The sequence below is a fragment of the Oratosquilla oratoria genome, chromosome 3 (assembly GCF_046742065.1).
Source record: "Oratosquilla oratoria isolate Oo_2021 chromosome 3, ASM4674206v1, whole genome shotgun sequence".
NCBI classification, from domain to species: domain Eukaryota; kingdom Metazoa; phylum Arthropoda; class Malacostraca; order Stomatopoda; family Squillidae; genus Oratosquilla; species Oratosquilla oratoria.
Genome location: NC_134779.1, coordinates 48984041 through 48996914, shown reverse-complemented (window position 1 = coordinate 48996914; position 12874 = coordinate 48984041). Strand labels below are relative to the sequence as shown.

Genomic DNA, 12874 nt, shown 5'->3' with positions numbered 1-12874 from the left:
GCAGATAAAAAGAAATGTATAATTATATTAGGAATGGAAGAGAAATAGAACCACAAGAATCAGTGAGGAAATAGAGAAAGTAATCAGTTTACTAGAATTAGTTCAGGAAGATGAACCTGAAATAATGAAACAAATTGAAGATATGTTTACAGTTGGAAAGTATAGTACAGATAAGACCAGACCAATTAAGATTAAATTCAGGTCACAAACGACGGCAGAGAATATCTTTGCAAAAACAGGTAAACTAGCAGCAAGTGAACAATACAAAAAGCTATGGATAAAAAGAGAAATGAATAAAGAGGGAAGAGAGGAGGAAAAAATGAAAAGACATGAAGCTAAGGAAAAAAAACGAGAACAGAACAGAGTCAGAAAAAGAGAAATTCTATTGGAGAGTAGTGAATATGAAAGTAAGGAAATACGACATACTAGAGAAAAACAAAAGGGAAACAGAATACAATGGAAGTGGCAGAAAACTAAGTGTCTTACACAAATATAGATGAATTAATAACAGGATTGAATGAACTTAATGATTACCTGAAGGAAAAAGAACCAGACATAATGGGAATTGTAGAAACGAAATTAAAAGGTCCACTACCACCCAACAGTGTAGGACATGATACATATAATTATTGAATTAGAAACAGAGAGACAAAACAAGGGGGTGGAGTTGTGTTCTTGACTAAGAAGGATATAAATGTGAGGTGTGTCACATATGGAAAGAATGCAGTAGAGATGATTATGATCGAAGTGGAAGACAGAGATAAGAAGAGCAGAAAGTTTGTGATAAATTATGTGCCTCCAAAAACAGCCTTGTGGGAAGAGAGTGAACATAAAAGTATGTTAGAAGACACAAGGATAACATTAGATAAGATAATGGAAGATGGAGGAAGAATAGTTATAATGGGTGATTTAATTGCAAAGAAGTCTGCTGGGAAGAGATGACAGTAAAGGGTGGAGACGGCTCATGGGGAAATGTTCTACTCGAGATGATTATTGACCATACAATGACACAATGTATACAAGAGAACACTTGGTATAGAAATGAAGAACCATCGAGACTAGACCTAATAATCACATCTGAACCTAGAATAGTGGAAAAGATTGAATATAAGACACTAATAAGTAAAAGTGACCACATATTGATTGAACTGGAACTAAATGAGGAGAAATACATGAAAAGAAATGAACAATATAGAAAAGGAAGAATGATGTATGAAAAAACAAATTTTGATAAAATAAGAGAATTCTCTCAAAAAGAAAACTGGGAAGGAATATGCAAAGAAGAAATAACAGTGGAAGAGAAATGGAATATTATGACAAAAATTTATAAAAAAAGGAGTGGAAAAGTATGTCCCAAGACAAAAACAAGAACAAGAATATGTAAAGTGCTGGTACAACAAAAGTTGTAGGGAGTTAAAAGACAAAAGAGATAAAGCCTGGACCAAATTGAATAAAGACAAAAGACCTGAAAAATGGAAAATATATACTTATTATAGAAATGAATATGTACAAGCGTGCAGAGAGGAAAAGAGAAAATATGAAAAAGATGTCAGAAAAATGTAAAGATCAACCAAAACTATTTTACAGATTTGTAAACAACAAACTGAAAAACAAACAAGAATTAGAGAAATTACGACAAGGAGGAGTTGAATACAGAGGAAATAGAAATGGCAGAAATTATGAACAAGCATTTTAAATCAGTGTTTACAAGGGAGAACATACAACCTGGAAATATTGAATGGGAAGAGAAAGTCCCCCCTATGAAAGAAATAGAAGTAACAAGGAATGAAATAATGAAACACTTGAGTAATCTTGATGTCAGAAAATCGCATGGACCAGATGAAATAGCAAACTGGATTTTGAAAGAATGCAGGAATGAACTGACAGACAAAATACATAGCATAATAAACAGTTCATTGAAAGAAGGGAAAGTTCCAAAGGATTGGAGAAGAGCAAATATAGTACCTATATATAAAGGGGGAAATAAAGAAGACCCTACCAACTATAGACCAATCTCTCTAACAAGTACAATAGCAAAAATTTGTGAAAGAATTGTCAAAAGTAGATGGGTAAAATATTTAGAAAAAAACAATGTGCTAAATCCAAGGCAATTTGGATTCAGACAAGGACGATCATGCATCACCAATTTAATATGTTTCTATTCAAGGCTAATAGATATAATACAAGAAAGAGATGGATGGGCTAATTGTGCATTTCTAGACCTAAAAAAAAGCTTTTGACAAAGTACCACATAAGAAGTTGCTTAAGAAATTAGAAACTACTGGAGGAATACAGGGCAAACTGCTTAAATGGATGGAAGACTTTTTGCAAGAAAGAAAAAGAGTAGTGATAAGAGACAAACACTCAAATTGGGATGAAGTAATAAGTGGTCTTCTACAAGGAACAGTTCTGGCCCCAATAATGTTTGCTGTATATATTTATGATATGGATGAAGAAATTGAAAGTTATATGAGCTTCTTTGCAGATGATGCAAAACTATTAAAAAAAGTAAACACGAAAGAAGATTGTGAATCACTACAGAGTGATCTCAATAAAGTCTGTGGAGTAGGAAGTGGGAGATGGAGTTCAATACTAAAAAGTGTAGTATAATGGAATTTGGAAAAAGCAAAAAAAGAATAATAGGATCATATAAATTGGGAGAAGAAGGAATAAAAAAAAAAGTAGAAAATGAGAAGGACCTGGGAGTCATTGTTATGAATAATATGTCACCTGAGAAACATATGAATAAGATTTTTGGAGAAACTTATAATTTGATAAGAACAATTAAAGTGGCATTTACATACCTGGATGAAGAAATGGTGAAGAAAATACTAATCACTTTGATAAGACCAAGATTGGAATATGCAACAACGATGTGGTCATCAAGTTAAAAAAAAATGTATAAAAAAACTTGAAAGAATTCAAAGAGCAATTACAAAATTGGCACCAACACTCTCAAAGCTATCATATGAAGAGAGACTAGCAAAACTTGAGCTACAGACACTAGAGCAAATAAGAGAGGAGATTTGATAACTACACTCATACCTCGATTTAACGGACCTCACTTAACGGATTTCGGATGCAACGGACAAAATCTTTAGCTTCCGGATCGTCCGGGGCGACCGGAAGCGGTTCGATGTTTCCGCAGTTGACCGCCAGATGACCTATGGTCGCTTTGTTTACAACTGTGCCGCAATACGTGGAGCTGTTTGGTCCATGTTTTTCGACCTTTTTGGCCCTGTTTTGTGTGTTTGTGAAATAATTCAACAGTTTTTTTTAACAATGGTACCTGTACATCCTGTAGAAAAGAGGAAAAGAGTCAATTTAACAGTATCACAGAAGCTTGAGTTGATTAAAAAGTTGGAAAGGGGAGTGTCAGTGAAGCAGGTGTGTGATGAATATGGAGTAAAGAAACAAACTGTGTCTGATATTCGTAAACAAAAGGAACAACTTACTCAATATTCGCTGAAGTATTCGGTTGATGAAAATTTTGGACTTGGTACTCTTGGGGTGAAAATTCTGGGCCAGATCACAGGTATTTACACTAACAGATTGGATAGTGTGCTTAAGTAAAAGTACCGTACTGTATTCCTCATTTTTTTCGTAACGTAATCGTTGAAATACAGTAGTATCGGAAACTTCGGACAATCGGGTATATCGGACCGGTGTTCCCCCCTTTTAGTCCGTTAAATCGAGGCATGAGTGTATTTACATAATCATGAAAGGCATAGAAACTATTGATAAAGAGGATCTAATAAAATGGGATGATAGAAATACAAGAGGATACAGAAAGAAAATCAAGAAAGACAGCTATAGAAGAGATCTGAAAAAGAACAGCTTTCCTCACAGAGTAATAGACATTTGGAACAAGTTAGATGAGAAAGTGGTGTGTGCAAAAACAATGCATGAATTTAAAAATAGTTTAGATAAAATGAGATATGAAGACAGGACACAATGAGCATAGCTCCCCTTCCCGTAAAATACAATTAAGTAAATACACACAATAGAAATACAGGTAAACGTCGACTTACGATGGCATTAGGTTTCGATAGAGCCATCGTAAGACGATCTCATCGTAAGTCGACCCCCACTCTGTTCCGTGGTCACTGTACCTAGCCTAGCTGTATATTAACCACCAGAGATACTGAATATAGCCTATTAAACATGTACAGTAGTTTATTTAATTATTTTTATCCTTTTTACCATATTCAAACACTATAATATGTATTTTCAGTACGGAACTTAAATCTCGCGGGCAGCAGCCAATGCCAGCCGTACGACGTGACGTAATAATACTCGCATCATAAAATATAGTCACCGCTTATATCGATCGTTCTCTCTTTCACCCGCGAATTTTGAAAACCACAGAGAATGAATCATTTGAGAGAATGTAAAAACACAGGGGCGACTACAATAAATATAATCAAGACGCCGATATAGCAGCGTCGCGAATCCACTTGCTCCTCATGACGCCTATGTGTGCGGCACCGTATGGAAGGGGTTAAATTATCATATCGTCGTCGTCGTCGTCATCGTAAAGTCGAACAATCGTAAGTCGCGGCCATCGTAAGTCGACGTTTACCTGTACAAGGGGATACAAGAAGAAACTTAAGAAGGACAGTTACAGAAGAGATCTGAAAAAGAATAGCTTCGCAAATAGAGTGCTAGATACATGGAATAAGTTGAAAGAAAAAACAGTGAGTGCTAAAACTATACATGATTTTAAGAAAGAACTAGATGCGGAAAGATACAACTTTGGGTCCCTATAAGCATAGCTCTTCTCCCACAAAATACAACTAGGTAAACACACAGAAGTTCCATAAAATGCACGTGAATACACAAATTATGCTAAACACCACAAGGAAAGGAAAAAACCTAGAATCCGAGCACTTTTGTAATATTTTCATATCTTCAAGGATTACAAGACCTGAAAATATCACAGAAATGCTCAGATTCCAGGTTTTCTCCTTTCCCTGTGGTGTTTAGCATATATACATATATATGTGTGTGTATATATATATAATATATATATATATATATATATATATATATATAATATATATATATATATATATATATATATGTATATTTATATGTATATATTTCCCTGTTCTGTAGATCAGATCTTTGTGGTAAGACAGATATGTGAGAAAGCTATAGGAAAGGGGAAGGATGTTTTTTGGGCTTTTATGGATCTGGAAAAGGCTTATGATAGGGTAGACAGAAAGGCACTGTGGGAGGTTATGCAGATATTCGGGATAGGAGGAAAGCTTCTGGGAGCTGTCAAGAGTTTTTATGAGTAGTAGAGCTTGTGTGAGGATTAGAAATGGAGAGAGTGAGTGGTTCGAGGTAAAGGTGGGACTTCGTCAAGGATACGTTATGTCGCCCTGGTTGTTCAACTTATACATGGATGGGGTAGTGCGAGAGGTAAATACAAGGGTAGTGGGTCAGGGATTGGAGATGGTTAAAGAAAATGGAGAACAGTGGGAGGTGAGCCAGCTGTTGTTTGCAGACGACACTGCGCTTGTGGCAGGATCGGAGGAGGGATTGAGGAAGTCAGTGGCAGAGTTTGGGAGAGTATGTGATAGAAGAGAGCTAAAGATAAATATGGGTAAAAGTAAGGTGATGAGATGTACAAGGGGTGAAAGTGACAGTAGACTGGAAGTGAGCATTAAGGGAGAGCGACTGGAGGAAGTGGATAGTTTTAGATATATCTAATCAGGACAGTGGCATAGCAAAATTCCTAGGTTAGGAAAACTTTTGCTTTAGACATGCCCCAGTTTTATATCCAATGAAGATAAATATTTTAAGTTAAGTATTCCTGCTGTATATCAAAGAATAATTTTAACTCGTCCCCTATGGGGTTGGGGTAAATCTTACACCCAACCCGGGCGGCAAAAACAGTTGCTACGCCACTGAATCAGGAATAAAGCTAACAAGAGCATTAGATTTCATTGCTAGGACAGTAACAAATAGAAGTGCAGAGGTAATTATCAAATTCTAGTGATAGACCCATCCTTGACTATGTGGTACAGTTTTGGTCTTCGTCCTATAGAATGGGCATAAATTCACTAGAATAAGTACAGAGAAGAATGACCAAAATGATACATGAACTCAGAAATTTGCCTTACGAGGAGAGGCGTAGGCACCTTAACTTACACTCTCTGGAAAGACGCAATGTGGGGTGATCTAATAGAGATGTTCAAGTGGATCAAAGGCTTTAACAAGGATGATGCAAACAAGGTCATCATATTAAAACAGGGTAGGACTCGCAGTAATGGATCTAAACTGGACAAATTTAGATTTAAGAAGGAAATAGGCAAGAATTGGTTTACTAATAGGGTGGTCATTGAATGGAATAGACTTAATAACCATGTAGTGAGCACTGAAACTATCAGTTGTTTTAAGAAATGGTTAGACAACTTTATGGATGAGGATGACAGGTGATGGATATGGAGCTGCCTTGTGTAGGCCTTATGGTCTCTTGCAGTCTCCTTCATTCTTATGTTCTTTTGTTCTTATGCTGATGCTGGCATCCTCATGTACCCACTTGCACTTCATGACGCCTATGTAGGCGTCATTGTACTGAAGTGGTTAAACACTGTGTTTGCTATCATCAACTTCCTCTCTAAACATATCTCAAACATCATCTCTACACTGATTATTGCCTAGCACCCCAAACCTCCATAATAATGGAAACTATCAGAGATGCTATCGAACATCATTTAGAAAGTAACCGTTTGATAAATGATAGCCAGCATGGTTTCAGACGGAAACGTTCTTGCGTGACTAACTTACTCGAATTCTACAACACAGTTATCTCGAATTATGACAAAAGAAACAATATAGATTTAATATATCTAGACTTTGCAAAAGCTTTTGATACCGTCCCACACGAAAGACTACTTACTAAATTAGCTTCGCACGAAATAAGTGGTAGCCTATTAAGTTGGACTAGTAATGGGTTGAATGATCGAAAACAGAGAGTTGTTTTAAATGGAAAAACTTCTAGATAGAAAAATGTTACAAGTGGAGTTGTTGTTGTTGTCGTTCCCTAGACTGTCTGTCCGAGCAGTCCCGTCTCCCCAAGGAATGCCATAGCCGAAACTGGGTTTTCCCACAAATCCTTTATAGAGTGTATGTTGTGTTGTTTGCGTGCATGATTGTGTATAATGCAGTCTTCCATTATGTGTTGTATGGTATGGGGTGAAGTGTTACATCCTGGGCAGCTGTTCACAACGCGATCATCCAGCCTCTTCTGGTAGCTTAGAAGTGCTGGGTGGTGACCGCACCGCAGTCTGGCCAAGTGGACTCTGTCCTTTCGTGGGAGAGAGGATTCAGAAGGGTGGATATCAGGGGGTCTGGCATGCAGCAGTGTGTTGTCTTTCAGTGTGTTAATGGAGCAGTGAGTGATATGATTATGAATATGTTTCCGGAGGCTGGTATTTGGTGGTTGTGGAGGAAGAGAAGAGAGTATCTGTGCGTGATAAAGGTCTTTTGGTGTTGTTTTAATGTTTCTTGGTGTGTGTGGGTGTTCTGCTATGTAGTGTAGCGGGTGTAATGTGTTTGTGGTGGCTGCGGCAAGTGTTTGTGTGCCTCTCATGTCGAGGTGGTCCTTGACTTTGAGGACTTTTATTTCATGGTGTAAATGGTCTGTAGGTGTTGTATTTGTGCAGCCTGTAATTGTTTTTAGGGCTCTACTGGCTCTACGCAGGTGGCACCGATCCCCAAGAGGAGCTACGCCTACCTTGGGGAGTACCACAAGTGGAGTTCCTCAGGGTTCTGTTCTTGGGCCACTTTTCATAGTATATATAAATGATATAGACCATGGACTAAAATCTGCTGTTTCCAAATTTGCTGATGATACAAAACTGTGCAGAATGGCAAATGATCACTTAAATCAATTAGATATTCAAGAAGATTTAGATAAATTACAGCAATGGTCTGAAAAAAGGCTAATTAAATTTAACACAAGTAAATGCAAGGTAATGCACATAGGTAAAAATAACAGTTAGTACGCTTATAAGTTATTTGGAAATTCGTTAACAAAAGTGGATAGTGAAAAAGATCTCGGCGTAATTATCAGTAACGACCTCAAATCATCCAGGCAGTGTATTTCAGCCTCTGAGAAAGCAAATAAGATTCTAGGACTGATTGCGCGATCTTTTGATTTCAAAAGTCCATCACTCGTTAACAAGCTATATAAATCGTTAAATTCGTCCACATTTAGAATATGCTGTTTCCGTATGGTCACCGAATCTCATTAAAGACATTGACAGACTGGAAAAAGTACAATGGCGAGCCACAAAACCGATTCCAAATATAAAAAATAAATCATGCAAAAATCGACTAAAACATATGAATCTGTTTTCCCTAAAAAAGCGTAGACTCAGAGGTGACTTGATACAGGTCTTAAAAATTCTAAAGGGATTTGACAACATCAAAAGTGACAAAATTTTCACATTGAATGAGAATCAGACAAGAAACAATGGTCTCAAACTGTCCAGAAATAGATTCAATTAGGAAGTAGGTAGGAACTGGAACAACTTTGCCAACCGTGTAGTTAATGAATGGAATAAATTTCCTGCAGAGGTAGTGCAATGTAGTTCAGTTCGAAGCTTTAAAAATCATTTAGATAAATACCTAAGCAAGATGCTGTAATGATTATAATTTATTTTATATTATTTGTTTTTTTGTTATTTGTTTTGATTTTCATTTAATATTAGTTATATGTCAATTCATTATTATTTACTATTTACCAGTTTGTTTATTATCTAACTATACCTATGCATTTATTTGTGTATTTTATTTGTTATTTACATTATTATAGTTTTAATTTTTTTTTTTATTAATTTATTATTATGATTTTTTTTCGCATCCGACCTAGATATGGACCAAAAGGTCTCCTGTCGGCATGCTCCGCCTTTGTAATCCTTTACTACTCCATCTATTGGCTCATCTACTCTAGCATTGAAAGCTCCCAATACCACTGCATTTATATTCCTACAACTAAACATTTCAATCCAAAAAGCCTCCTTCCCTCTTCAGTTTTCTCATTACCAGGAGCAAATGTACTAACAAAAACCCACATCACCCAGTTTTCCTTTATTCACATCCTTAACCCCTTCCATACGGTGCCGCACACGTAGGCGTCATGGGGAGCGAGTGTATTCGCGAGGCTGCCATATCGGCGTCTTGATTATATTTATTGTAGTTCGCATTTTCTATGGTTATCAAAATTCACGGGTGAAGAGAGAACGATCGATATAAGCGGTGACTATATTTTATGATGCGAGTATTATTACGACACGTCGTACGGCTGGCATTGGCTGCTGCCACCGAGATCTAAGTCCATGACGCCTACGTGTGCGGCACCGTATGGAAGGGGTTAAAGATGCTTCCACCACATACTTTCATATCTTATCACTTACCAGTAGAGAGTCCTCCCTCCCTCATGCTCTCATCACTTCCAACACCCTCCCCATTATACTCCCAAACTCAAACTTACTTGTCCCCAACAAATAAGTTTCACTTAGCACTAACACATCTCACAATCTGCCAATATATTCCCTGCTATTCTCATCTGTACCATAGCCACATATTTAATGACCCAATTTTTGGGGTTCTGGTTGGAGCTCTTCCAGATCCTCTTTTGCCTAGACTTTTCATAGGTTTAATCTACAGAGAGTAGGATTCACTCTGTCCCATTTAGTTACCCTTTGCAACATGTATGGGAAATACTGTGACTGAATTCTCCCTCTTCCTCCAACCACAAAATATAGGAAGAGGTAGTCATAGAATTGGTATAGGACAGTTTCAGGGAAACTGATGATAGTAGCACATAAAATTGTTAGTAAAGTCTTGGTAAATTTTTATTTATCTATTCATGTGATTTATTTTATCATTTTATTATATGTGTATGTATGTATATATATATATACATATATATACATATACATATATATACATATACATACACATATATATACATATACATATATGTATATATATATACACATACATATACCAAGGCTTTTTCCCCCTTACAAGGGAGGTAGCCAAAAAGGAAAAGGCATAAAATCATTCCCACCCATATATTTATATAAATACAAATACACACATGTATACATATTTTTTACAGGTGGTATAATATCTGAAAGGTTCTTCCTCCAAGATGTCAGTGCTAAACAGTGATGAAGCTGTAGATTGTCCACTTTGTATGGAGCCGTTGGAGATAGATGATCGGAATTTCTTCCCTTGCACGTGTCTCTACCAGATATGTCGGTTTTGCTGGCATCGAATCCGCACAGATGGAAATGGCTTATGTCCAGCATGTCGTAAAGCTTACCCAGAAAACCCAGCAGACTTTAAACCCTTAACACATGAAGAGTAAGTACTTTATTAAAGATACTTGGGGTACATGGAATGATGTAATTCCTAATACTTGAATAGTATGATTAGGCAAGTTAATATAGACTACTGAAAATTATAAGTGAATTTACTGGATCATATGAACTTTGACTTCTAAATTGATTGTCATGATAAATTTTTCTTTCCCCTCTTCATAATTTTATGATCTGTGTTTATAATTTTCCTGCACATTGTGCAAGACCAAATTTTCATAATGTATCATTATTTTAAAGGCTACAGCGGATAAAACAGGAGAAACGACAAAAAGATTTACAAAGGAAACAGAAAGTTACAGAAAATAGAAAACATCTAGCAAATGTGAGGGTGGTACAGAAAAACTTGGTTTTTGTTGTAGGACTATCTCCACGGCTAGCAGATGTAGAGGTAAGGATAATCTGAAAGTAATGTCAGTAGTAGGAAAATGTATGCACTCCATGAGCCTTGATAGCTGTACCTAGTGACAGCATGTAGTGATTCTGCAAGTTAAGCAGCAAAGCTGGCCATTTGTTAAACAAATATATAACCCCATCATCTCCATCAGGAGACACACCCTTGAGGGGCTGACACTCAGTCTCCAGACCGGTCCAAAATCTTTCTGTCAACTTAAGCTATATTTCTTACATTTTTTCACACATGGAGAGCTGGCAGCCAGTGACTGCTTCAGTTTTAGCCAGTAATAGAGAGATCTGTGGGAGTGCTTGAGGACCATTGCTAGCCACTATGGGGTACCAGGTTTTCCACTTGGTGAAATTCAAATTCAAGGTTGGATGGGTGTCGTATGGAATGTCTGAAGAAGGGAGGTACAGTAATAATGGACTGGCTAGTAAGATTGTTTAATGTGTGTCTAAAGGAGGGTAGAGTGCCAAAGGACTAGAGTGCCTGTATAGTTCCACTTTACAAGGGAAAAGGGGACAATGTGAGTAGTAGTTTCAGAGGGATCACTTTGTTGAGTGCAGTTGGGAAGGCTTATGGAAGGGTTTTAATTGAGAGGATTAGGAGAGGAACAGAGGGAGTAACTAGTGAAGAACAGTGTGGGTTTAGGAAAGGCAGGGATTGCATGGATCAGGTTTTTGTGGTAAGGCATATATGTGAGCTTTAGCAAAAGGTAAGGATGTATTTTTGACCTTCATGGATTTGGAAAAGGCTTATGGTAGGGTAAACAGGAAGGAACTGTGGGAGGTATTGCAGATATATGGGATTGAGGAAAACTGTTAAGGGCATTCAAGATTTTATGGAGTAGTAGAACCTGTATTAGAATTGGAAATGGAGAGAGTGAGTGGTTTGAGGTAAAAGTGGGACTGCATCAGTCTGTTTAATGTGAACATGGATGGAGTTGTCTGGGGAGGTAAATGCTAGGATAATGTGCAGGGGACTGGAGATGGTTAAAGAAAATTGAGAAAAGTGGGAGGTGGGCCAGTTGTTGTTTGCTGACAGCACTGCACTTGTGGGAGGTTTAGAGGGGGGGTTAAGGGAGTTAGTGACGGAGTTTGGGAAGGTATGTGATTGGAGAAAGTTGAAAGTAAATGTGGGTAAATGTAAGGTGATGGAAGTCAGTCTTAAGGGAGAGAGGCTGGAGGAAGTGGATAGTTTTAGGTATTTGGGGTTTCATTCAGGTTGCTCCAATGATGTATCATCCCAGTGTCCAAGACCACATTACTGTATTTATGTAAAGATGGTACAAATTATGGTGTAAAAATACATACCGGTATAGATATTATTGTAATTATAAACAATAGTATTATATTTTATCATATGAAGACATGATTGTAAAAGATATGAAAAACAGTATATGAATATAATTTGCCAAAGTAAGATGGTAGCTGCAAATCAGATAACTGACAAAAGAAAAAATAATTATAATATTATATCTCCATTGTGTGTGAATATTTCCTGTAATGCATCACCCCAATATCCAAGACTGTGATACTGTATTTATTTAAAAATAATACTAATAATGGTGTAATAATATATATAGATATTGTACATACATATACCAATGGCTTTTTGCCTCTTGGTAGCCAAAGTCAAAGGCATAAATCCACTTCCACCCATTTCATCCCCACATACTCCACTCCCATTCACCACCCCTCCCTCCCTCTTTTCTTGGCTCTTACTAGATAATAGGTCATCCCTACATCTTACTGCCCTGGGTGAGAAGCAATGTAGCAAGACACAGCACATCCACAGCAAGGCCACTTCATTAATTGACAATCCTCCATCTCCCTCATGCAGAAAAAGAGAAGACAAGGAGAAAATTCCTTTGGGCTGCGTCAAAATATCATTCACATATACTTCCTCACCCCCCACCCCCCACCCACTCCTTTCCATGCATCACAGCATCAGCCATACACAACCATTCTCCACTCACTCCTATCTTTTGTCTTCTCCCTTCCTTCCTCAACAGACATTCCCATCTTTCCCAATGCCCCTTCTACCCCATTCATCCATCTCATCCATCTCATCC

At 37.3% G+C, this 12874-nt stretch overlaps 1 protein-coding gene across 4 annotated transcripts in view; it reads left to right on the top strand.

Moving 5' to 3' along the window:
* The window catches only part of LOC143022228 (uncharacterized), an 88320-nt gene that overhangs the window by 6971 nt on the left and 68475 nt on the right, over positions 1-12874 (top strand). For all 4 annotated transcript variants that reach the window (XM_076180347.1, XM_076180363.1, XM_076180355.1 and 1 more), the window contains exons 2-3: positions 10142-10389; positions 10644-10794. In XM_076180347.1, coding sequence (XP_076036462.1) covers positions 10175-10389; positions 10644-10794 — 366 coding nt within the window. In that variant the 5' untranslated portion in view covers positions 10142-10174. The remainder of the gene's footprint in view (positions 1-10141; positions 10390-10643; positions 10795-12874) is intronic.